The 27,248-nt window shown below is 37.2% G+C and overlaps 1 protein-coding gene across 5 annotated transcripts in view; it reads right to left on the minus strand.

The window, feature by feature from the left end:
• MAP3K4 (mitogen-activated protein kinase kinase kinase 4) overlaps positions 1-27,248 on the minus strand; it is a 61,804-nt gene that overhangs the window by 14,638 nt on the left and 19,918 nt on the right. For 2 of the 5 annotated variants that reach the window (XR_011725209.1, XM_071740469.1), the window contains exons 5-19: positions 21,185-21,331; positions 19,236-19,393; positions 18,724-18,840; positions 18,223-18,322; positions 18,051-18,134; positions 15,595-15,861; positions 14,278-14,427; positions 13,194-13,355; positions 12,045-12,178; positions 9,342-9,420; positions 8,787-8,853; positions 6,555-6,651; positions 5,534-5,650; positions 1,848-1,948; positions 715-795 (exon numbers count right to left, since the gene is read on the minus strand). Coding sequence is in view for 4 of the 5 variants with exons in the window: in XM_071740469.1 (XP_071596570.1) it covers positions 715-795; positions 1,848-1,948; positions 5,534-5,650; positions 6,555-6,651; positions 8,787-8,853; positions 9,342-9,420; positions 12,045-12,178; positions 13,194-13,355; positions 14,278-14,427; positions 15,595-15,861; positions 18,051-18,134; positions 18,223-18,322; positions 18,724-18,840; positions 19,236-19,393; positions 21,185-21,331 (1,861 nt within the window). In the remaining variant the exon portion in view is untranslated. Of the gene's footprint in view, positions 1-714; positions 796-1,847; positions 1,949-5,533; positions 5,651-6,554; positions 6,652-8,774; positions 8,854-9,341; positions 9,421-12,044; positions 12,179-13,193; positions 13,356-14,277; positions 14,428-15,594; positions 15,862-18,050; positions 18,135-18,222; positions 18,323-18,723; positions 18,841-19,235; positions 19,394-21,184; positions 21,332-27,248 lie in introns of all 5 variants that reach the window. The other 3 variants (XM_071740472.1, XM_071740471.1, XM_071740470.1) reach the window with 3 other exon arrangements.

Genomic DNA, 27,248 nt, shown 5'->3' on the forward strand with positions numbered 1-27,248 from the left:
TTTGAGTTTAAACAAACTTAATTCCTTCAGTGTTTATGTTCCAAACAAAAAACAAGCCTTCCAGATTTCAGAAAAAAACTTCTGTTCTTCCTGTGGTCTTGTGAACCATATGAGACCAGTTTTCCTGTGACAGAAAACTTTTTTCTCATGTTTCCTGAGGTTCCACCCTGCCAGAATACAAGCAAGCAAACTACATGCATATACCTGTACAGTACAGGAGTCTCAGAAGTGAAGAAGTTATTTAAGGTTTCATGAAAATCAGCAGCAGGAAAAAGAGGAAGAGGTCACATAATACCCTTGAATTTGGGAAATTGGAGGACCATGCTCTGTTAGACACTCAAAATAAGAAAACCACAGGCTGGGGAGAGATCTTAGGAAGAGAGGAAGTGCTTCCTACTATCAATATGATTCATAACTGAGGACTGAATAGGGACAGAAAACTTCTGCAATTTCTATACTAATAAACATACTAATTTATAGAACACATTATCTTTCAGAAACTGAAAAGATGTAACTTTTATGAAGTTTAACTACTCCTACTGTGAGTACACCTTTTGATTTTGTTAGCGGTATCTTCTATCTGCAATGAAGTTGTTTTTTTTTTCCCCTTCCTGTATACAAAGCTGTGAACATCTCTTCACAATCAGCTTTAAGATTCGGTCTTTTAATACTAGTTTAATAGCCATTGTATTGCAGTGACTTCTAAAAACCTACCTTTGGTCTGGTTGATTAAAGTTCTGAGCTCCCAACTCCGTCGGGACGAACCACTTGAGTCTCCTTTTGGATACGATGGCTCTAGAGAAATAACACTGTGAGCATGAAGGTGGCTTTAACTCGTATTAAAGATTATGCCACTATGTTCAGCAGAAGCTGAACATTTCAGGACTGACACACTCTACAAGCATATGAGGCAACTCTTGAATGAAAACATTAGTTATGTTTAGGAAATAAATAATGAAAGCTACTGTGACATAGGATTCAATTTGTAAAGGAACAGAGATCTTCTTCCACATCTGAAAGAAGCACTTCAAGTCAGGGCACTCGGAACCAAATATGTATGAAATCTGTGTGAAACCAATTTTCAAAGGTTCCGTAGAATAAGATCTGTATTAATCCAACCTAAGTCAGTTTCCCATTCACACAGATGCGTAAAAAAGGGAATAAACATAAAAGAATAAACAGACCATATTTCAACAGCGTTTAAAAAAAGCTATAAAAAATCCCCCCACACCTCTTGGTATAAATTTTAAAGACATTTCTTTCTTAAAAATCTACTTCATTTGCAGGATCACCATGATATAAGCTTTGCTTGAGATTTGGTAATTCATTTTAATTTGCACAGAACACACCTAACAAGCAGTTATGTTTTAAAGTATTTGTCCTAATAAATACCACATTCACAGGGGCTGGGGAAACCTGAATGAGGAGCCCTGATCAAGATGTCATGTGACACACCCTTTCCCTTCAAGTATTTGCAAGATGAATGCTGCAGTGGTAGTTAAAGAACTGGATAGAGTACACTTCAGTGTCCTGATGGATCCAGTTCATACCTCATCAATAGCAATCATGTTACTCATTTAATTTTGAACATTGCAACTTAAGACACCAGAAAATTCCTTCAGGTACAACCCAGAAACAATACGAGAAGCAAGAGAACAGTGGATATGCCTGAAAACAGAAGAACTTACTCTGACATTTTAAGTGTAAAGGTTAAAAAAACCTAAGATTTTTCAGTGGGAAAAGCTGAAAAAAATTTTGAAAGGGCAAGAACTGGGAATAGAGAGAAATATGTTAATCACATAAATCATCTGCACATCCAGGTCACACTCTGCTACTGTTACAATCACCTTCTCTCTCTTCAGTGGGACTGGAGTGACGACTGAGGGATCTGAACTGCAACTCGGCTGCTATTGAAGCCAATCGATCATTTTCAGGGACACTGGAACCCCTGTTAAAAAGAACCATTGTAATGATTAACCTAGCATTGCACTAAATAACTACTGGTGACAATTTACTGAAGTTTTAAAGAGAAAGAACCTCTGAAGCCTTGTTCATGAACCATGAATGTAACATGAAAGAAATCTTGATGCCGAGAGGTAATAGGAAAATCCTTTCTATGACATTTTTCCCTTCAAATAAAGGCAAATATAGCATTTTAGTTATGCCACTCTATGAAAGAAACACCCTAAGTTTCAAAAACATCCACAACTTGAAACTGTTACTTGCCCATAACAACAGAACCTGTTTTAATGACTTGTACTCAGACAGCTGCTGCAGGATGCAGCTGGTACCAGGTATGGATACACGATCGGAAGTGATTCAGCTGGGTGATAGCATGAGCCACGTTACCAGATGAAGGGCAGTCACTGAATTCATATGTTCTTAGCATGCTGCAAATAGAGTCATAGCCATTAAGTCAAAGCTAGTGGGAAGAGCCACAAGCCAGCAAACAGGAAGGACAGTGTTAAATGACAACAGTTTGACTTCTTGGGAGGCCCTAGCTCCTTCAGACAGCACAGAGTAGAATTAGGTACCTCAGAATAAGACCCAGATGAATAAGCATGCTAAAAGGAAATTAATACTGAGATAAATTAGTCTGAAATCCTTAAATCTTCAGACACTTTTCTCCAACTCGAGACAATGATCAATCCACCCATGTTTTAGAGCGAAAGAAACTGCCTTTTGGGCAAGGCTCCCTTTAAATTTTTAAAAGCACAGAGAGGGAGAGCAGTGACTGATGCCCCCTTTAACACAATGCTTTAGAGGTAGGAGCTAAACATTAGAGGAACATTTTTCTGTCACTTCATTGAGTCCTTCACTGAAAGCTAACAACTACAAGAAGATGACAAATACCTTGAATCACAAAGTGCACACAGCTATGTGAAGACTTCCCTACAGCTCTAAAGTTGCTTCTGAACTGTATCTAATTATTACCTAATAATAGTAATAGAGGGGGAAAAAAAAAACAGGAAAAAACCCAACAAAACCCACAAAACAACAAACAAAACCAAAATCCTCACAATCTTAAGAACAGAAGCCAAAACCCAAGGCACTATTCACACACAAATGCCCTCAATAAGATGTTTGCTTCACACTCCCCACTAGTTCCACCTAAATCTTTTAAAGTCTGAGAAGGAACGGGAACAGAACAAGTGGAAATCCTCACTACTCCTCAGGAAGTTCAGATTTACATCAGCAAGAAGTTTGAGCTTATTCTCATCACATGATAGAGGCACGGAGCAGAAAGACTGCGTGCATATTCTTAGGCACACAGGCAGAGTAAGAGATAGACTCATGAAATTTCTTCTCTAGTCCTGAAAAAATATAAAGTCACCTCATATAAAATATAATAACAACCTCAGGTCAGAAACTAAGTGTATATAAAGGTCATTTGAATGAACATAATGTAAATGTACAATCATCAGAAAGCTCAATGTAAACAAACAGGTATTGCTGCTCTGGATTTTATTTTCTAGTCTTATTAATCTGAATTTTTCTCTTTTTTAAGAAAAACTTCAGCAGAACTATGGTGGCATTTGTGCACTACACACCGCCTAATATAGTTTACCAAGTTCCTAAAGTCAACTTTTTATAGATATTTAATGCCTACAATCATGTCATAAATGTCTAAGGAGATTCTGGAAGTATTCCAAGTTTCTGTTCCTGTGCTATTCTTGTAGCTACACTCTACACTTCTTGTTTACAAAACAAAAAACCTTTTCCTTGATCCAACAGATTTATTTTTTTTTTTTGAAGCACAAATAGATGATAATTCAAAATTATGACTGCAATGTGTTAAATGTAGCAACTTGCTTTTAATTATATTAAAAATTTTATATTAAAATTATATATTATATATTATATATATTTAAATTTTATATTAAAAATTTTTGCTATAAAAATATTATGTTGTGATATTTTGCCTTCCTTAATAAACAAAACCCAAAAAAACCCTAACTAGCCTCCTATCTCCCTCTTGAAAAATTAGTTGCAAAAATATGCTTTGGCACAAAGTACTGTACATATCCTAGAAAAAAATCCCCTTCATATGTTATGTAAAAGCTAATTAGCAAATAAACAAGTTCTGCATTTTCAGAATCATAAATACTAATTAACCACCCTGTCAGTTTATAAAGCTGTCAGAACTTCTCAGTGAAAATTCTCTAGAATCTTATTTTCTTGGGAAGAGCTTTCCAAGTGCATAATGCTGCAGACTACTGCCTACTCTGGCTTAAAAACAGAAACATGAAGGACACATAATAAATACATGTAGTTTCAATTACAAAAACTAAGAATGTATTTTCAAGGACAAAAAAAAAAAAGGCCCAGACTCCCAGACTCAGGCTGCAAATCTAGGAGTTACTGTAGGGTGCAAGGGGGGCAAGTCAAATCTTACCACAAAGATAAACCAAAAAACTTGCCAGAAAGATTTTACGTAAGAAGTGGCAACTTTCTTCCCTCTGAACATCTAAATACTATGAAGCTGTAACAAATCTGCAAACCATGATGGTTTTCTCGCTAACAACTGAAAATCATTTATTAAAAAAATAAATAATTCAAAATCAAGTCATATTTAAGCTCACTTTGGTCACCATCAATCTGTTGTTCCTTCCCTACACGTTCTTTCTTTGCAGCTGTGCCATAGTCAGGTCACGTATCTCCATTCATATGAATCTCTTGTACTAGAGAGCTTTTGGTGCTCTGCTTTTGAAATAAGAATCTAAAAAACTATTTATATCCTTCCATGGATTTTCACAGACATGAATGTAGGGAGGAAAGGGGGAGAGCAGGGGGGAAATTTAGAGAACCTGACTGTGGTTTGGGAAGAAGGAACACCAACAGTCTGAAATAAAATAGCCAAATTAGAGGCCAAAAGCAAGAAAGATACTAAGACAATTCTGGTAAAAAATGCACACGTGACTTCTTCAAACAAATAATATAGGAATGATTTATTTTGTACCAAGTTTATTCTGCACAACCCTAAGAAGCCAAAGGTGTAGTAAGAAATTAAAAAAAAAAACAACCCACATTCCTGAAATCTTAGGTGTTTAATTCTGTGTTTGCCACCACCTAGTATTTATGGCAGTCATCAACAGTATCAAAAATGTTCCCTAACAGTAAAAAAAAAAAAGAAAATAAATAAAAATCCTTGGTCTTATTTGAACATTATGGTCATCACAGCACAATGAATTCATTCTCAATACTAATTATTTAGTAAAGTAGGTATACCAATGAACTAGCTGACATACACTAATTTCTTGGTCATTTTTGTTGAGCAAATTTGTAATCTACATCAGAACTGCATGCTTTAAGTACTGCATTGCTCAGACCTTATAAATCTGAAAGCATTCTTATAACCAATTTCTAAGGCATAAACCTTTGGTCAAGTCAAACATCAATGAAGGAGCCAGTGGAAGACACGATGGGACAGAAAAGCACGGTGCAAATGATCTAATAAGATGTAAATATGCAGAAACAGCTGATGTAAGTGATGTAAGTAAAATGAGGCTGCTACATCACGGAGCTGAACTACCTGGTATCATTTGCACTGCTGAGAGGTTTGGGTTGAGCTGAGTCGCTACCGAGGGGAGCGGGGCGACTGACAGCAACGCTGCTGTGGTTCCGTGCATCACAAGGGACACTCCGTGTGCTGTGGCAAGAAGAAAGACTTAAGGAAACAATTTTTTAGAAAATAAAAAAATGTATGGACTCGGAAGTATATTTTAAAAATAAAAATTTTAAGAGTGCATAACGAGGGCTGATTTTAAAAGTTTTTCCAAGTACATCGAGACTTTTCTCTGGAATAACTCTGGGTCGCAGAAGCTTCAAGGGCTGCCAATATTTACAATAATCTGCAAAAGAAAAAAATTTCTAGATCTTTAGAGTAGTACTAGTTCCTGCCGACAGACAAACAACTTCCAAAAAAAGTATCTTGCAGAGTAGGACCCTCTGCTTATCTTCTTGAAAAATAAGGCCCTCTGTTTGAGTAAAAACATGCATGGTAAAGTTTATTTTGAAATTTGAAAATCTATGTTTGCATTAATTCCCATGTCAATGCTTTTGAAGGGAAGCAAAACTATCCATTGCTTTAAGCTTCTTTTCAGCAGGTTGGTAACGATGCAGAAATGCCACCATATTCCAGAATGCAACATTTTAAAGTCTTTATCTATGCTAACTACAGAAAGCACCGTCAGGGGTATTTATGCAGATATTCAAAGTGGGGAAGGAAATAAGTCCTGTTAATGAGTAGTCTTCCTTAAATTAAAGCTTGTTATGTTGAACCTTTATTTTCAGGAAAGACAAAGGTGACAAGAATAACTTCAAAGTGAGAAATAATGCACCAATAAAAACAGTAAAATAAAGGGGGAGCAGAAGGAAAGAAATTATATTATCCTTAAAAGCTATAAAATCTCTAATAAAATCTGGATCACTAACATGCTAAATTTTCTACATGCTTTGCCCCAAGTAGGAAAGGAAAGGCATTCCACTTACTGGCAGTCAGCACAGGCAAGAGAGGATAAAACAATTTAGAACTCTGTATTAATGTTAATTACCTGAAGCCTTCAGGTGTGGGGATGATAAGATGAGGATTTGGTGGGTCACTATGGCATCGAGGTACTTTTACAGGACGGGGACTGTTTCGATGAATAGCTGCAAACATAAAAATAAGTTATATATTTACCCAGATGTCAGAAAAAGTCTGCTAAGGCCATTTCAAGACACAAAACTAAAATTCCTGTTTTGCAGAGTTAAGCATGAATTGGCACAAATTTTCTTATCCTTTAAGAAAAATCAAAATTATTCTAACTTTAAATAAACCAATTGTATACCTTCATATTATTCATATTATTGTACCATGTATCTCACCTGTAAAATACTGAAATTTCTCCAGAGAATTAAAAACTAACAATTAGAAGATGCCCACTTACTTCACTAAAACATCTTCATTATTTCAACTTCACAGATTCAAAATTTTTTTTTATCTTATTGCAAAATATCTACTAACAAACTAAATAATAACTGAAATACAAAAAATGCTAGTACGTTCCTTTTGCAGGAATTAGTTTTTGCAGACAACAACAAAAAGCAAAATGAGCAGGGAGAAACACCCACACATGACAATTTTAACCATGCTAATGCTTGCCATGGTGGTCTGCCCCAAGGAAGTGGGACAAAGGGACAGGGTCAAACCTAAATGAGCTCTCATTGACCTCAAGCCTAGCTCATTAATTTTCCCTTATGTCTGCAGTATCTTCCCCTTCCTTCAACCCCTCCATAAATAGCTAGGAAAATACTGTGGCAGTCACATCACAAGATAACTGGCTGCCCATCAAACCACCATTCTGTACTTTCTGCCAGGACCAGTTGTTGGTTGTCCCATAATAATCTGCAAGGACAATAGCCAAAGACAAAACCTAATCCCTTGGGTGAACATAGGCTATTCTGCAAAGGAAAAAGACAGGATAAAGTACCAGGAGTCCCCCAGCTATGTGCCTACAGGTAACAGTATAAACACAACTGGATCCTCTGCTTTGGGAAAAGGGATTAAGATCACAGTGGTCTCAGTGGGTCTCAGTCCCTCAACATGGTACGTAAACAGAACTAGAAATTCTTATTTTTCTCTAGACTACAATATAGAGAGGGGCATATGCAATACCTGCAGCCAGGATACAGCTTAACTTTAGTTAAGTTTCTTTCATAGGTATCAAAGTTTCAGCATGCTGTTCACATCTGTGCCATCTGCCTGTATCACCCCTTCCCTTCGCCTTTGAGCCAAAAGCTGTCAAGCAACTTAGTTGTGTGATCTGCTGTGTTTGAGTTTCAGTACTTTGGCATCATCATGCTAGTGATTTATCTAAAATGGGTCTTCCTCTGAACAACAGCATCAAAAGTGAATGTACATGTTTTACACCAAAGTACAGAATTTGGCTTAGAATTAATTTCGGACTATTCTTCTCAAATGACTGGTCTGACATTCATTGTAAAAGATTTCTCAGCTGTAAGAGTTTCTCATCAAAACTGTATCAAAACTGAAACTTTCCTGAAAAAATGGAAGACCTCCTTTTGCCTGAGTCAAATTACCTTCCCTTCATGTCTTCTGCCATCAACCCTGTCCAGGAAGGGGACATCAGGAGAAAGAAAAGAAGAAGACGTGGTATTTTGAAAGTTAAACCAGTCAGTGGACTTGGGAGGAGGAAGAGAGAAACAGTGCTGAGAAAGAGATATGTAAAAGGGAAACACAGCTGAGGAAACATCCTTTTCTCAATATAAACAATGAAATATGTTGATTTTATTCTAATGCCAAACATATTTTTCATGCTATGACAAATTTGTGATATTAGAGAACTATTTCCCACAGCTCTATTGTGAAGCCCCAGCTGTTGCTCCTCTTTACCTCAATACTTACAGCAAGCCCATCAGAAGTCTAAATATTTGCAGTGACACAACAAAATTTTAGGAAAGGGTGCTGTAACTGTCTCCTTAAAGTTACAATCACTTCTTTACCCAACCTTTAAAAAAATCCCAATCATTTTCTCTAAGATCTGAAGGACTTCACAGGGATTCAAGGACAAAATCTGAGGAAAATATCTGTAAAGCTTTTGAATTTCTTAAGTAAAACTACCATGGATTTACACTTTGTCAGGCAATACTGGTTTCACATCAATCATGAAAAGCCTAAGAATACTTTTAATGGTATATCTATAATTTTAAAATTACTTTATAATCAAAATTCTGTAGCAATAGCAGCAAAGCTCCAGTAATTTCTGCCTTACCAAGGTACAAACCTGTAACAGGACTGTGAGGTTTTCCAATAACATGTCCAATGCACTCATTCATTAGAGCTTGTAAACTCTATAAAAGATAAAAAGTTGTGATGCTCTCTGTTACAAGAGAGTTGATAGTATCATAGAATCATTTAGGCTGGAAAAGACCCTTATGATTATCAAATCCAACTGTAAACCTAAAGCACTGCCAAGTCTAACACTAAACCCTGTCTCTAAGCACCACATCTACATGTCTTTTAAATACGTCCAGGGATGGTAACTCAACCACTTCCCTGGGCAGCCCATTCCAGTGATTTTTAATACCCAATCTAAACTTCCCCTGGTGCAAACTGAGGTTGTTTCCTTTTGTCCTATTGCGTGTTACTTGGCAGAAGAGACAAACCCCCACCTCGCTTCAGCCTCCTTTCAGGTAGTTGTAGAGAGTGATAAGTCTCCTTTTCCCCAGGCTAAACAACCCCAGTTCCCTCAGCTGCTCCTCACATGACTTGTGCTCCACACCCTTCACCAGCTTCACATCTACTTAGGAATAAACAAGCAGAGTAACTTATTCCATACCAAGAAGTCATCTTCTGGGAGAGCTGAAATAAATGCTGGCTCAATGGCTTGAAGAAAATCAAAACCTTGAGTTGCCCACCTATCTCAAAGAAGAAAAAAAGAAAAGAAAAAAAAAAAAAAAAGAAATTGCTCTTCAGCTATAATTATCATAAGAGTGTCAACAACATCCAAGAACAGTAAACGACAGTTACTTATTTTTCCTTCTGGTAAGAAAACTGATTAAAACCTAAGAGATAATGTATTTACCTTGTGTTAATATTTGCCTGGCTATATTCAAATGAAGTCTGATTTTAGCAAGGACACTGCCACATAAAGTGAGCATGCCATGACACATATATCAACTTTTATATGTACTATCTTCAGGAACAGTATCATCAATGCACATAAAATAGGTTGGCAACAAGCCCTACTACTATGGCCCCTACCTAAAGTCTCCTTTCTGAAACAAGATCTAAAGAGTACTAGTGATTTCATGACTATCTGACCATCAGCAAGTGGGCATCACTGGCTTTTGAGCCTAGACTGGTAAAGTAAAACAATAAGTAATTTGGCTAGAGTCAGTTGTGCCTTCAGTCACCTGCTCTCCCTCCACAGCCTCCTTTTACATCTACTTGAGCTGCAAGTAGAACCATAGCATATCCTGAGTTAGAAGGGATCCACAAGGATCGCCAGAGTCCAACTCCTGCCCACAGAGGGTAACCTGAAAGTTAACCCATGAATGTAAGAGCACTGTCCAAATGCTTCCTACACCTACCCACAAGCCTGGGTTTATGACCACTCTCCTGGGGACCTCATTTCAGTGCTTGACCACTCTCTCAGTTAAGAGCTCTTAACTAAAATCCAATCTAAACTTCCCCTAATGCAGCCTTAAGCTGTTTCCTCTCCGTGAGTAAACTGTAGACCAACTCTTTGTGAGTCCATCTCTTCAGCCAATTGTTCAGCTATCACACTATACACATGTCTAGCTGTAAGGTAGACAATTTGTCCATAAAGATATTGTTAGGGAAAGTATTGAACATTTTGCTAGAATAATGATTCAAAACCAACAAAACCCAGCCACATCTACTGCCTTCGCTTCATTAACTAGGTGGTAACCATGTCATAAAAGGATAGTTACACATTCATGACTTGCCCTCCATGAACCCATGTTGACTGGGATCAGTGGCTACATTGTTTCTGAAATGTTTTTCAATAGTTCCGAGAATAATCTTCTTCAGCATTTCACCAGGAACTGATGTGAGACTGACAGGTAGATAATTACCAGGGTTTTCTTTCCTGCCTTTCCCAAAAATTGGAGTAACATTTGCTGGCTTCTAGTCAAGGGGGCCCTCTCCAGATTCCCAAGGCTGTTGATAAATAACTGAGAGAGGTCTAGCAATAACATCAGCCAATTTATTCAGTACCATGCAATAAACTACATCAGGCCCCAAAGACCTGTGTGCATGTCACTGCAGCAGCAAATCATCTACACTTTGAAAGTCAACTGGGATCCTGCCACTTCCCTATCTGTGGTCCTCCAACCCAGGGTTCCAGGGACCACCATATGTATTGAAGACAGAGCAGAAAGACCATTACATGTCTCTGTTTTATCTTTGTCCTCATTTGTGAGCTGATCAATCTCACCAAGTGTTATCTGAAGTTCTCCTTTTGCTATTAACATACTTTAAAAAGCCTATAAGGTTATTTTGGGATGGTTTTTTGGGTTATCTTTTGCTTTTTAAGATTAACACAACAAGCTAACTGGCTTGTCCACATATGGTTCAGCCTACCCACTCTTTTCTCCTTTCAGCAAACAGAACAAACCACCTATAGGACAGACTGATCAGCCCTGTACTTGAAGGAAACAAAACTCACTGACATGTAAATCTGCTAGCACAGATCAATGAGGCACGTATTTTACTGCAAAACAATTCTATTAAGTTTCTGGCAAACCAGCTGCAAAATGCTGCAAAGCCACCTAATTATATTGGGATCATGGCCAGTTTCTCCATTCCTCTGTGTGCCTCAAAAGAAAAGAACACACCCTCAAAGTGGTGCATTCTTTTCAATTTTTTTTGTGCCCAACAGTAGAGTTTCATAGCACCAACTGTAAGCACACTTTGAGAGACCTCTGGGCACAACACAATAGACAAAAAATTACTTTAGACTACAACAAAAAAACCCATCCACAAATACATCCATTACTGCAGTCATAAAACTGAAAAGTGGAAACATTTCTTCCTCATCTGTGGACCATACTTCAGATGCTTTCAGAAAGGACTAATAGAAAGACTTTCACAAGAGGCTAAAGCTTCCGTAAGTACATCATTTCTACAGCTGGTACAAAACAATACTCCTTTCTCTGTAAAATACCCAGACACTGCTTCATACTCTGTAATCTTTACAGAATATGCACCTTTGTTCCAACTGTATGACCATTCACTAAAGTTTTTCACTTGTCTGGGTCCAACAATTGCCACTTTTTCTTCCCACTTTTGGTCTGATAACATGAGGCAAAATGTTACACAAGATCTCTTGCTAAGAAGCTGGAACATTCACTTGGCTTTATGCATTTACTACTCAATTTACTTTCAAAATTTAAGAGCAAGAAGCATCAATTTTTGTAAGAAGTACTTCTAAAAAATAAAGCTTTATTCACGGTGTGAAAAGTTCTCCATGTTATTTAAGCACAAACTACTATGGCTGTAACAAGTTGGCTGTTACCTGGGTCGAGTGCCTCGGCCACTCTCACATTTTGTTAGCACATAATTCATCCATTTTCTGGCAAAGCTGATATACTTGTCTCCAATTTTCTGCCTGAATTCTCCAGACATTAGGCGAACAACTTCTTTATGATACTGTGAGAAACTAAAGATTACTTTTCACATATTAATAAGAACAAGAATACTATTTTCAATATTCACTGAATTTTTTGCGAGCTAGTAACACTCTATAGTACAGTAACAGTTAGACCCCATTGTTTATAAAATTATTTTGTGCAAGCAATTATAAACTTATAGAAAACATAATTTAAAAGTATATGATACAAAATGTGTTACAGTGAGAGGCAGCACTTGAGCCATATTACATTCATGTGTGCGTACAGACACGCTGATGTTCAACAGGGTACAAATATTTTTTAAAAATCCTACATAAATGGTCAGTTCTGTCATCAGAAATTGAACTGCAAAGTAGTGTTTACTATTGGTTATACTGAACATTAGGGGATAAAGGAGTTTCATATGTATATTAAAAAAATTAGCAGAAATACAAGCTTTTTTAGAAGACTATCCTTAGAAGTATATTGGGGTATGATATAATCCTAAGAAAACTTACAAAGCTCACAGGAATCAAACAGTGAAAATGCACACACTAAAAGCATATGAAGACAACATTTCACCATCAGCACTTTAAGAAAGGCACCGAAAAGCTATAATCACTGCATCAAAGAACCACCCTAAACTTTGAAAGAATGGCTCATATTACACTATCATGCTATTCTAGGCAGAAAAACTGTGGGAAGCCAAGTTACACAATTACATGTAATATCAAAAATACTTTTGATTTCATCTAAAATGTTGCAAAGTAGCAGAGCCTAGAAGACTACACTTGCATTAATCAAATTATTAAAGCTTCTTAGAGTTATGAGCAATGCTAAGTGGAGTCTGAATTTAATAGATTTATCTGGTAACTTCCAATCATTTTCACATAACATTTCTGTGGCAACACTTGTTTTTAAGGTGTTCTGCTAGAGTTCTTTACATTTCCATTTATAGTCACCTTATTTGCACCAATGCAAGAACGGAAATTTCAATTGGTTCTTATCAAAAGTACAAAACAAATGTGTCATTACATGTTGGGTTTTTTCCTTACCTCAAACCCAAAATTATAACCCTGAATCATAGCTTCCCTGTAGTACTGCTGCAAAGTGGCAGATTCAGATTCATCAACTTCAGCATCGAACTCAGATGTGAACATGTGATCAACTCTATCAATGGCACTGCTTATCTTGTTGCATAGCTGTAATGCATCACTCTGAATAATAACAACAGAAAGGGATGGGGAGGGTTTCGAATTATTATTTGTATTCTTTAGTTGTCAAGACCAAGGCAAACATGAATCCAGCAACTGTATTCCCTTAAATGGAAATGTACTTTAAGGCCACCACAATTTTTTCAGTCTTGGAAAAAGAAACACCTCCCAGCAGTTGCACTAAGCAAGTCTTGTAATTAACTGAAGTATTATAATTTAGTCTGGTTTTGTGAGAGTAACTTTAAAAACAAAGACAGTAAGTGGGGCTGTGACCAGTACCAAACTAAAACACCCAATGAAAATCAGACAGACGAGCAGAGAAAATGAGTTTTACTATCTACAATGTGGTCAAACTTTTGGGTTTATTTTCACTCTCGTATGTGGACACAGCTTCTACTGAACTTAGAAAGAAATGTAGGGACAGGATATTGCAACTTCAACATCAGAGATGTTTGCTTGTCTGGGTCTTCAAAAAAACCAAGTAACCCAACAAGACAAAATCAAAGCAACACAAAAAAGAGATACACCCACCCACTTCACATCACAAAACAGTCATCTGCTCCAAATACGAGGAAAAAAAGTTATTTCTTGCAGATCACGGAATTTTGACAATTTATTTTTATGAAATCAAACACTTTTTTCCAATTCAATGGTGCTCTCATACAAATATATACATATTCTGTTGCTATTAATATTTCTATTGCATTTTGGACTTGTTTCCTATTTACCAAGTGCAAAAATGATTACACCAATAATTGCCTAAAAACACACTCACAAATCCTTTGCAACAACAGAATTAAAATTGTACTGAAAGTCAAGTCCATAGATAGAGGCTTCATAAATTACAACTAAAGAGTATATGGTTTTACTCATTAGTGAGCAAATATCACCAATTTTGTCTGAGATAATCTCAGAAACTGCTTACCTTTAGCTGCTGCAGAGCTTTGGCAATGATTGGCTGGCTGGATGTTTGTTCCTGGTGCAGAGAGATGAGCCCTTCAATAGACTGCTGGAAAGCTTTTCTCTGGCTCACAAGGTGGGCAGACTGAATGACTACAAGGAGGAGGTTATCAACCTAGGAATACAAGATACGACTAATTCTTATAAACAAAATCCTCTCTCCAAAAACATGCCCAGTATCAGCAAATTCCAACTGACTATTTTTTTCAGTTCTAAAATACATGAGATGTATTTCTTTAAAAAAAAAAAAAACCAACAAAAATGCAGGACACAATCTTCCTGAAGGCATTTTTACTTCCTAACCTCCATCGTTGGATTTTAAAAAATGAATAAACATGTTTACATTGTTTATATAACCAGACAACATATATAAACACATACACAAACAGTTTTTCTATCTACACTTACATTTACCAGATAGAATACCATTTGCAAATCAAATTCCATTTTTACTGTTTAATTTTCTGAATGAAATGCTAACTTTTATAGAAGTCCAATGAAATTCTAGGCACTTAAAAGGATATTTTTTATTGTTCAGTCTGAGCAACAGACAAACAAGAAGTTAATGTGTGGGCATATTAAAACATCAGTATGTACAGGAGTGACTTTTTCAGCTGCCTACAATTTAAGAGTCCTCTGAATGCCAGAGGCCAGACATTGGAAAGTGGCTCTCTTTGTGGGCAGTACAGCCCTTTTATGGTAGGGATGCAAGGAACTGCATGACATACTAGAAGGAAAATTCACTTAATATAAGGATATGAGGAAAGGAGGGGCAGGGAGTGCAGCTGGGTCAGTTAGTGGAGTGTCACAGAACTGCTGGCAGAGAACGTCCTGTTGGCTTGGGATGAAGGAAAGTATGACTGGAAAGATTTCTTCCTACAGAACTGCTGAACATCCAGTAGCTTCCATGGAAATTTAACTTTAAATGTCACAACTCACCCAAGACTGTGTGGAAAGCACACAAGTGTCACACATTCTTGGAGACTTGTGACTTAATAAAATACAGTTTCCAAGCCGTATCCACAGTTCTGATACTGAACACCCACCTAGCTATTGAAAGTATCTTTTTATTATAGGTCCAACCAGTAAAATGCACATTGTAGAGATTAATCCTTGCATGAAGAGAATCCATTTAGTTTCTATGAATCAATCCTATCCTAGAATTTAACTTTTCACTGCTTATAAAACGACAGATGCTTCACTCAAATTCCTATGGTTAAGCTGAAAGGACAAGCATCCAGAGAAGCACAGTAATCACAGAAACAGGGGAAACAAAACCCACCTGCATGGTGCGCAGTGTATCAAAAGTTTCTCCTTGTGGCACAACTTTGACTGGCTGGCCCTCCCATACACTCCAGCTGTCATCTAATTCATGATCTTTACCACTGTGTTTGGTCATCAGTAAATAGGCATCATAAGCCACCTCATCTGAATCCTTTGAGCAATCCTTTCCAGCAGCTGCATTGAGAAGCTGCAAAATCACAGATTTTTCTCCTGCAATACTATTTGGTACAAATACTTGTAAATTCTCCAGTCCAGGGATTTGTACCTGTTGAAAAAAGTAACAATATACTGAATGTCACTGTCTTCTACAGTACATAAAACAGATAAAATAGATGTGCCATCTCATTTAAGCAACAGGGAGAGTTTCCATCTTAAACTCTTGACAATATATAAAACTAAAACAATACATTCAACCATTTTTGCACTAAAACCCAAAATGCACTGCAACAAAATGTTGGTCCTGAAATCTTCTAGATCACCAGCTTCCAGTGATACCTTTCCTTCAATTGATCCTTCTACATATTCTTTCAAAGGAATTTTGTTACAAAAAAGTCTTATTTCATATATATATATATATATATATGGGTATATATGTATATGCATAAAATACATATGCACACGTATTTTAAAAAGTGCTTTTGAAGCACACATTTTAAAGACTGGGACATTAAAAGATGAAAAATACCTTCACAATCTCTAAGAACCCATGTAAGATTTCTCAATGGCTACAAAAAAGTAGACAAAACTACAACTTAAAAATGTATTAGCTATTCCGTTAACGTTCCGTAGCTGTTCCATAATGTTAATGTTAAAGAGAGTTTAAGTAAGTTCAATAAGAGTGTTCTCTTTATATAATATACAATTTACACTCCTTAAAAACTACTTCTGTAGTCTCTGTTACACTGGTAACACTTTAACCAAGTCATGCATCAGAATCAGACTGCAAAAAAAGTAAAGTAGTCGATACCTGTGATTTGACATGACATAATGTGAAATTTAATTCTCTCTTTTCCAAGTTTGATGTAATTGAGCTAAGACAAAACACTGGACTCAATATTTTTGCCATTAAGCAGCCACATTTTATAAATAAAACCATTAAAATATATAAGAAAAAAACTACATGGTTGTTACTGAAAGCTGAAGTAGTTTCCAAAAATCTAACGAGCATCTTAATGAAAAGGATGTTTAAAATTTTAACTCCCTACATGCTGATAGAGGGCCAAAACAGGAAGTGTTAATAACCAAAATGTGTGTCATTTTGAGTGGTGAAAAAGTTGAAAGTTAATATATAGAGGGATCAATCTTGATATCCAAGTAACATATCCAGGTTATTTAACCTAAATGCTTATGCTGATTTTTAAACTCAAGTTTCTATTTTCTCTTCAGAACACATGCATAAAAACAATGATAAATGCCTTTAACTAAAAGGTCTACCAAATGTAATACTGCATCTTAAAGCAGCCAACCAAGAGTGGATGCTTGGATAAAAATAATTTTATAAAAGGAAACAGACACCAATTTCCCTGACTATTCTCCCTTTCTCTAACAATTTGCACAGGCTAGAGTCCTGCTGAGACAGATATTTCATCCATGTATTTAACAACCCTTCATAAATTACTTCTGTCCTATGAACTTGTTGTATGCCCTTGAAATAATTTCTACTTTTAGCAATAATTTATATAAATCTGAAAAGAATTTTGTTACTCAAAGGTTAATATATTATTTCCCAGTTGGGAATTATAAATATATACAAAGTATGGAGTGGCAAAAGAGAACAGCAAACACAAATAAATTTTATCTGTTGAAGCAGTTCATTTACTTAGATTCAAACTACAATAAAGACTTGTTGAACTAGGAATTTTTAAGGAATAAAGTGCAAAACCATAAATGGAATACTGGATACCAAGAGTTTAACCTACTTTTGTTGTATAACAGTTTTCTAGCAACAGTTCTTCTGTTGCATTTCTCACATCCTTAGTATTCTCAAGAAAACTTGCTAGAGCAGACCTCCACTCTAATACTGTTGCTTTATAAAAGCACAGAAACCACAGGCCCACAGTCTAAGATTATCTACTTAAGCATGTCCATTTACTGATGCATCTGTTTACCTCAAAGGATTTATTTTTTATAACACCCCCTAACAGTTACTAGTCCCCTCTCACAAATTATTAAGTACTAGTGAAGCAAAAAGGCTTTTCCTCTGTCACAAAGACAATCTTAAGGAAAAAAAGGGAATAGACACTGGCTTCCCAAAACACAGAATAGCATTCTCACTCACATAAACACACAGGTACCAAAAATAATCTGACTACCACAATTCAATAGTAAATACATGACATTTAAAATGTTGAAATAAAGATGACGCATTAAAAAACTGAAATTTCACCAATGAACATCCTTTTGCATTTTGCTTAACTTCCTCACACTACTTTCATGCCTCTAAACTGCATTTACCTTCACATACTCTTTTGTTTTCAGAGCATTCAGAAGATCTCGCACAGGGGCTGACAATGCAAATTCTGCTGCTATTTCAAGGTCCTACAAGTAATGACAAAACAAAAGAATATACTTTCAGACTAGATTTCTCCAAAGCATTAAATAAGATGAGACTCTATTGTTAACCTACCTTTCTCAGCATTTTAGCAAAACCAAGAGCTTTGGAGGCCCTTTCTCTAGCTTCATGAAACAGCTCTTTGAGTGCTCGGCTGGTCTCTATAACAGACCTCCTGAAACATTGTAAGAATGAAATGACAATGTTTTAGCAAATCATATTGCAATTATATAGTTATTAGAAAATAATTCTTTACATGTATGTTCAGCAGAAAGAGTACAGAGAAGATAAATCTTTACAAGCAGATGACTGAAACAAATTGAACTTGTGCGCACACATTTTTGATAAATATATAAAAACCAAGTTTAGAGAGCATTACATAAACATGTTAGTAGGCTTCAAAAGAGCAAAATGCTGGCTTGTTACTAATGCAAACAGAAGAATCAGCAATAAGGTCTACAGAGTCTTGCATTTACCAAGTTTTGATTCTAAGAAACAGAATGCAGTATGCAGCTGTCAGAAGTATAGAAACATGAATTAGTGTGTTTATTATTATTAAGCCAAAGGGCTTAATACCTGATTTCATCTGATGCAGTACTGTCATCGGCACTTGCCCAAAATTCATCACAACTCTCTTGTAGTCCAGAATCTAAAAATATTCCCGTAGATTTCAGCAGCATTCCTGCAATATCACTGTAGCAACAGAAACGGTGGAACTTCAGAGTCTTTTTCAGTAGCACGGCACCTTAAACTTCTTCCTACTCTGTCCAACACAAGAGAGCTGTGTTGCCAAGTCTGCCTGAATAAACAAGCAGCATCTTGGGGACCCTCAGTTACTCCATGTGCACAGGGCCAGCAGAAAAGGGGACTTTCTATACAAGCAGTCATTCCTGCTACAGCTACAGTAAGAGCAATCTGCATTTACAGCAGCCTACAGCTACTGTCATTGCAATAATCCATAAATTCACAGATTTTCAGCTACTTACTGAGTCCTCAGGAAATGCCCATCTGGAAGCTCTGAACAAGTGCCTTGAATATGTATCGGTTACAAATCAACAACATAAGAAGAATAATTAAATAAAACCTACCAGAATAGTTTACCAGCTTGAGCTTCACCTCCTCTTATATAAGGAGTTATTTCTTTGGTGAAATTCCATTCTTCCTCCAACAGATTTTTTAAACTATGAGATGCTTGAGGTAACTGCTGTAGCATTTGGATCCAGCTTCGCATATAATCAAAGTAAACCTGTAAATGGGAAGAGATAATTCAAACAGAAATTGTTACACAGGTGTAACTAAGGACTATAACTTCTTAAATCAACAATATCAATAGTATATGATTTGTAGGAAATACTTTTACGATTTCTGTTTGCTATGACTGAAAATGAGCTCCATGTTTCTATATAAAAGGTGCGATTTATGGCTTGGGAAGTATAAAGTGCTACTTAAGTATTGTATTTGCCTCCATGACACTCTCCTGAAAATACTGACAGTATCACCACCTTGCTTGCTGTTATTCACTATTGTATCAGTGAATACACACAGCCACCAGAAATTTTAAAGATGAACTACAGAAACACTGTTTCTAAAGATGGACAACTATTAACTGGACTACTCCAAAACATTTTATCTGAACATACCCTCTGGGATATGAATAAGTGCAGTCATTCTACATTATACCTTGTGCTCCTTTATATGAAGTCTTATCCCTCACCTTTATTTACTTAATATTTTAAACCAACATAAAAATCAAAAATAAGTAAAATTCTTCTTCAAGTATCTGCCTTTAAGGATCATCCTGAATGCAAAAAAATCTGCTAGAGATTGTTTCAGTTCAATAATCCTTAATATCAAGCACTACTCAGAAGTAGTTAACTCATTTCCTATTGGAAATAGGAATAGCCCAATCTTCTAACAATCTTGACCACTTCTAAATCTTTCTTCCATGCTGCTGGTGCTACAGTAACCTGAAATCCTGGATACACACAAAGTGATTCTTTGACATCTGATACATTTATTCCTACTTACATAGTTTTGTTACCATCCCTTTCAAGACTTAAAAAAATCAAAATCTTTATACAGCTAAACTGCTGACAAAGTTCAAGCCCTTGCCTCACAGCACAAGAACATCTCCTTAGAAAACAGATAAGGAATTTCAAAACGGATAAAGTGAACCACTTTTCTTTCACCTAGTTTGGTCATTTTTGCTGGAAGTTTAAAATTTCAGATGGGAGTTGTAGGCAGGCATGCAACACAAGAAATTTCAGGCAAAAAAAGTACTTTTGCCATTGCTGGCAATGAAGAGCATGTAATAGGAAAATCCACGTGTACTCAAAGATAGATAGTACCAACAGCTTTGCCAACAAAACACTAGTGATGAGGTACTGATGGCTATTTTGGGTGGTTTGTTTTTTTGCTTTTTTTATTCCCAGAATAGTGAAGACAAAGCTCAAACAACTCTCAAAAGAATAAAAAATAGCCACATCCAAGGGAACAGTAACAAACAGTAACAAACTAAGTTTACTGAAGAATATTTCATGTAATATATTTCAGAGGTCAAGCGTTTATCTTGAAACACTTGTTTGTGTTTAACTTACTACAATAATGAGTACACTACAAATACAATATTATTAATGGATCAGGGACAATGATATTAAGATGTGATTTTAGTTAAATAATAATTGTATTTGGTTTTTTACTCTATACTAAAAGGTTGTTAGAAGTTTAGTTTAAATGTATGGAATTTATATTTCTATTTATGAGCTGTTTTATTGTAAATACAGGTAATTTCAAGTACACAGCCCAGTAAAAACAACAACAAAAAAAAATCAGTATTGCTGAACTACCAATAGCCTCTGTGTTACCTTTACAAGTCCATTAAAACAATAAAATTACATTAAAGTTACAAAGTAACAAAAAAAAAAAAATCAGCAAGACCTATTAGCAAGACCAACAGGGACAACAGATTTCTATTAGCAGTATTCAGATTAACACAACTTAATAGAATTCCAAATATTTTCTCCTTTTTGAAGCTTACCATTAACATTTTATGCAGGTCCTCTTCAAAAGCATCAATGTTGCAATCAATGTTTTGTAACTCCTCTAATACCTCCCGTAACATAAACTGGTAATACTGCTTCATTAACAGGCCACCCTTCAGAACCTCTTTACACTCTCTCACTAGCTGCAAGAGAAAAACCCAAAACCTGCCATCAGTCAAGGCATTACTCTTAAATTCTCCCTGGGAAGTGAAAGTTTAATTTGTCAGTCCAGTTTGTCCAGATATGCTAGTTTATCACTACATAATTTCTACAGCTTTCAGAAATTAATACAGGCAATCTATATGTCTGCAGGAAAGATGTGACTGCTTTTCCAGGATTATTTAACTGACACCTAACTGTAAATGGACATGGAGGCAGATGTTTCTGATTTCAATCCCTGCACAGAGACACAGTAAGCCATTACGAGGTAGTCAAAAAGTTTTAGAGGTGGGCAAGAGGGCTCATGATCAAAATACTGGTTGATTTATAAATGGAAACAAGTCAGGAATAACATGCAATTGTTTGCATGTTTGTGTTTGGCAAGATGCTTTGAGATCTGTGAGAAATGCTTTACAATATGAAATTAATTTTAATATATTGGAAGGTGTCCACAACTCTGAAAGAGTTGTGCTCTCTGGCACCCCTCCCTGAAAGCTCACAGCTTTTATTTAATTAAGAAGTGTGCACAACTGTAGACACAGGAGCACACAAAAAACAAGAACTGTATTAAATCTGCGCTAATAAATTCCTTTCTTTCGAAGTCCTTCCAATGGAAAGGAAGCATAGAGGGTGGGAACTAAGGCAGGTACCCCAGGGAGGATTACAGAGAGGCTGTCCAAGAAGCAGGTTAGGAGAGCCGAATCCCAGTTAGAATTCAATCTCACCAGGGATGTAAACTACAGCAAGAAAAGCTTCTATATGTATGCTGGGAATAAAGGAAATGCAGGAAAATGCAGGCTGTTCCTAAAGGGAACAGGAGACACAGGGTATTGAGAACACTGAGGTTCTCAATGACTTCTTTGCACCAGTCTTCTCTGGCAAGTGCTCCAGCCTCATTGCAAGGGCCACTGCTGGTGAACCTTTGTGACCTAATGGGGTCCACTCACAGGTGCTGAGGGAGCTGGTGGATGCAGTTGCTAAAACTCTATTCTATTTAAGTGATCATGCCAGTGTGGTGAGGTTCCCACTGACTGAAAAAAGAACATAGTCCTTATTTTTAAAAAGGGGAAAAAAGAAGACCCAGTGAACTACAGGCCAGTCAGTCTCACTTCTGTGCCCAGAAAGATCATGGAACAGATCCTCCTTGAAATTCTGCAGGAGGACATGAAAATAAGGATTCCCAGTCACCAAGTGATTGGTGACAGCCAATAGGGCTTCACTAGGGGTAAACCAGGCCTGACTAATATGGTGGCCTTCTACAACAAAGCTACAGAGATGGTGGATAGTGGCAGAGCAATTGATGTCATCTGCCTGGATTTGTGCAAGGCATTTGACACTGTCCCACATGACATCCTGGTCTCCAACCTAAAAAGACATGGATTTGACAGATGGACCCCTCAGAGGATAAGTAATTGGTTGGATGGCCACAACCAGAGAGCTGTGGTCAATGGGTCAGTGTCCAAATGGAGGCAAGTGATGAGTGTTGTTCCTCAGGGGTCAGTATTGGGACCAGTGCTGTTTAGCATATTTGCTGCAGACATGGACAGGGGGATAGAGTGTATCCTCAGAAGGTTTGTTGACAATACCAAGCTGTGTGGTGTGGTTTACACCTTAGAGGGAAAGCAGGCCATTCAGAGGGACCATGATAGGCTGGTGGACTTCAAAGGACTTGGAGGTGGCAGTAGATGAGAAACTTGACCTAAGACACCACTGTGTGCTTACAGCCCCAAAGGCCAATGGCATCCTGGGCTGCATCAAAGGAAGTCTGGCAGCAGGGCAAGGGAGGTGACTCTAGCCCTCTCCTCTGCTCTTGTGAGACCCAACCTGGAGTACTGTGTACAGCTTGGGAACTCCCAGCACAGGAAATATAAAGACCTGCTGGAGAGAGTTCTGGGAAGGGTCACAAAGATGATCATAGGGCTGGAGCACCTCTGCTATGAAGACAGGTTGAGAGAGCTGAGGTTGTTCAGCCTGGAGAAGACTGCAGGGAGACCTTATGGCAGCTTTCCAGTGTATGAAGGGGGCCTACAGTGTAGAGAGAACCACAAGTCCTCAGGTGTCGCCGATAATGAACTGGGAGCTTAGGCCCAGCTGTGCCCAATAATTAGGGCCTGCCCCAGCCGGAAATGGGCGGGGCTGAAGGGCAAAATAAAAGGCATGCTCCCAGAAGCAGAAGAAGACAAGAGATGAAGACGCCTGAGGAGAGGGACGGCAAGAGAGCTCCGGAGAAGAGCCGCGTTCCCCGAAGAGAAAGGCTCGCCGCAACACTACAGGACCCCAGAAAAGCTGGGGTGGGGCTTTTCACCAGAGAGGATAGTGGCAGGACAAGGGGTAATGATTTTAAACTGAAAGAGGGCAGATTTAGGTTAGATATTAGGAAAACATTCTTCAGCATGAGGGTATCAAGACACTGGAATAAGCTGCCTACAGGGGTTGTTGATGCTCCATCCCTGGAAGTGACAGGGTTAGTGTTGGATGAAGGTAGGATGAATCCTTGTTCAACCTTGTCTAGTGGCAGGTGTCCTTGCCATGCAGGAGGTATGGATCTTGACGATCTTTAAGGTCCCTTCCACCTCTAACCATTCTATGATTCACTGCCAAGCATGTATTTTAACAAAATTATTATCAGTCTCCAGGTCTGACAATGCCTGACCTTTGCTGGGCAACAACTTCATGAAGTCAAGAGTCTGAGAGGAAGAAAGGATTTAATTTGGAGGGTCAGAGGGAATGGAATTGTTCATTGGTTACCTGCTTTATAAAATCTTCTACAATAGCTCTCCTGGCAAAATAATAAGTCAATATAATGGATTCAACGTATAAGAAACTAAAGCAAAAACCAAACCATAATGCTGTTACTATTATTACAAGAGTCTTTTACAGGCTAGAATCTTTTACGCTGTGCTTCCCTGCAGGGAAAGCAAGGTTATTATCCTCAACTCTGTAGTGTAAAACATACTAATTTAGGTGAAAAAGGAAGGAAAAACCATGATTCTTATAATGTGGAAATTCAATAATTACACATTTATATCCCTAACGTGTCATAAAAATCAATGTGCATTCTCACTCCACTCAATCACATTCCATGTACTCCGTGTTAACCTACTGAGATTTTTTTTCCCCTGGACCCACAAAGAAAAAAGTAACTTGCTCAAAGAATTTAAAATTGGTGTTTAACTACCCATAATTCACAGATACAGATCAGACATGGCAATATCACTTATCCATAAAACACTACTCTATAGCGTGGCATATCATAAGAGATACAAGCAAAGTTCACTTCCAAAACTTGCAGAATAATATTTGTCTATCCCAACATAAGATACTCTCAAAAATTCATTAAAAATAGATTTTTGTTTGTTTGTTTTAATAATACTGCCATAGATGGATGTTTAGAGCTATTGAATAATGGAATTACAGGATTTACGAAGAACCCTGTAGGGCTAATTTTAAGGGTCAACTTTTGGAAATGAAATTCACAGGGCAGCAGGCAAAAAAAAGGATCTATAATAAACACACTAAACGATGTGCAGCTTAAACTGAAAATGTTATCACTCTTGCTGTATTGTTTGACCCAAAAATTCCAGGAGGTGCTACCTGCTGTTAAGTCAATCTAAACAGAGTGCTGATAGTCAGATACAGCTGTCTTCATCCAAACACACATCCTTTAGCTGCCTTCTTTAAATAATTAAAACATGTTCAAATATGACCTGGTTAACAGGTGTGTGAATTGGCAATTAAGAAATCAGCACCTGCATCACCATACAATATGCTACTGTGCTTGTAATTATATAGACTTTAAAGAGTGCTGATGAAGAATAAATTACCTATTTGTATATTGCATTTGTCTAGTACAGGATCTTATAATCTGGAACCTAAAAACCAGCAGTATTGACCTAACTTCTTCAGTGATTTTTTTTAAGGAAGAAGCTTTTATGAAATTACAGTATCATCTACTGCCTTTTTTAAGATGCAAACTGGTACAAAAGATTCAGAAAGATCTGATAATTATTTTGCAGAAGATCATGATGCTGTAAGACATTAAATGCAGCTTATAACAGACAAGCAGTGTCTGATTTAATCATCTAACAGACATACTCCATGTGCCCATAGATACACACACCCCTCCCACTTCTCAGCACAAATGCAGAACTTGAGAACCACCTTTAACTATTCAGGAACTACACTGCCACCACATAATAGCAAATTGCTATTAAAAGTCAACAGCTCTCAATCACACAGGATCACACTAGCTATTGCCAAAACTGACACAAGGATGAGCTAGCTGAAAAAGGGGGAGTTAGTGAGAAAGGATGGGAGAAAGAGCACACCATAGGAAGCATATAATCTATGCAGGTTTTCTTTTTGTGTGCATGCTTTTTCTTGCAAAGCAGATTTTTGTTTTGAAAAACAGACTTGACTTGCCAGGAATCAAAAAGCTTCACCTCACTTTGGAAGAGCATCAGAACTAGAATGCCTGATATCCCTCAAAACATACTGCTACACATTTGAAATAATATCAAAAAGCAGCAGACACTCCCAGTGCCCCCAAACACCCACTAGGTCAGTCACTACAGAAATCAAGCTGCTCTCTGCTACACGCATAAGAAGAACAATTCAAGGCACTGGGTTTTTTAACAGAGAGAAGAGAAGAAAATATGCAAAGGGAACCTAATCACAGTTTTCCAACACCTAGAGGGTAATTACAGAGAAAATGGGGCACTCCTTTCACAAGGATGCATGGCAACCAGACAAGGGAAACCAGCACAAGTTGATTCAGGTAAATTCTGTCTGGATACAAGAAAAAAATGCTTCACTGAGCAAAAAATAAACTCTCGAACACACTGGCTGGAGAAGCAGCGGAATCTTTCTCTCACTGAAATTATTCATGGTCTGGACTAACTGGGCCCTGGATAAGCTAATACAGCTTTCAGAAGGTTGAACCAGAGATCTCCAAGCCATATTTATCCAACCCATACTCTAATATTTGGTGAACTTGAAGAACCTCGAGACTCTCTTTTGAACTTGGCCGAGATTTTAGGAACTAAAATTCTTCAGGAAAGAAACAGATCTGTTTATGAAACATCTTCCATAATTCCTTTGCCTGTCCTGAGTGGGACAGCAAGCATTTTCCGAGTTGAATTTTTTCAGTGTCACTAGCAAGGCAGTATATACCATCAAAACAGTCTGTAGAAAACCATTGTTTTCCAGGAAGAAAGTGTCCACAAGGAGAATACAAAAATGTAAAGGGAGGGGGAATAGTCTCAAGCTCTGGGAAAAAAGGATATATTGTGCTTTACAATATAGTATGTTATACGGTATTTTACTGTAACTATGAATCTTAAGATTGAAATTGTAGGTATTGTGCTTTTGGATATAAGGGCACTCAAAATCCTAGTGTACCGAGGAAAGAAAAGGGGGGGAACGGAGTTGGGGAAGGGAGCAGAGGAGGGAGAGAATAAAGGAAAAGGAGATAAGGGCGTAGGTAGGGAATAGAGAGGGATGGGATTTATTATTAATAACTAAAGTAATTTAGTAATTGATTTTTGAGCAGAAGGTAACTGTAATGTGAAATCATAATGAGCCCAAGCACATTTAAATGCTTACCCTTGAAGACCACTTGATAAAACCCTGATCTGATTATGCTTTGTGGGGAGTGGGGAGATCATATCCTGGATTAGACTTTGAAAAATTACATTGATCTAAACATCCTTCATTGTATCAGATAACTACCAGAAAAGAAATCTTCATACAACATTTTCAGTCACTGACAGGACTGACAATCTTGGGTCACCACCCACAGAAAATATCAGATATTTATATAAAACGACATGCTGGTAAAGAAGATAACCTTTTTTTCATTTTGGTTTTGTTCATACTCAACTTCTACTATGTGTCTACCAC

This window comes from Heliangelus exortis, chromosome 3, assembly GCF_036169615.1.
Source record: "Heliangelus exortis chromosome 3, bHelExo1.hap1, whole genome shotgun sequence".
Taxonomy (NCBI): Eukaryota; Metazoa; Chordata; class Aves; order Apodiformes; family Trochilidae; genus Heliangelus; species Heliangelus exortis.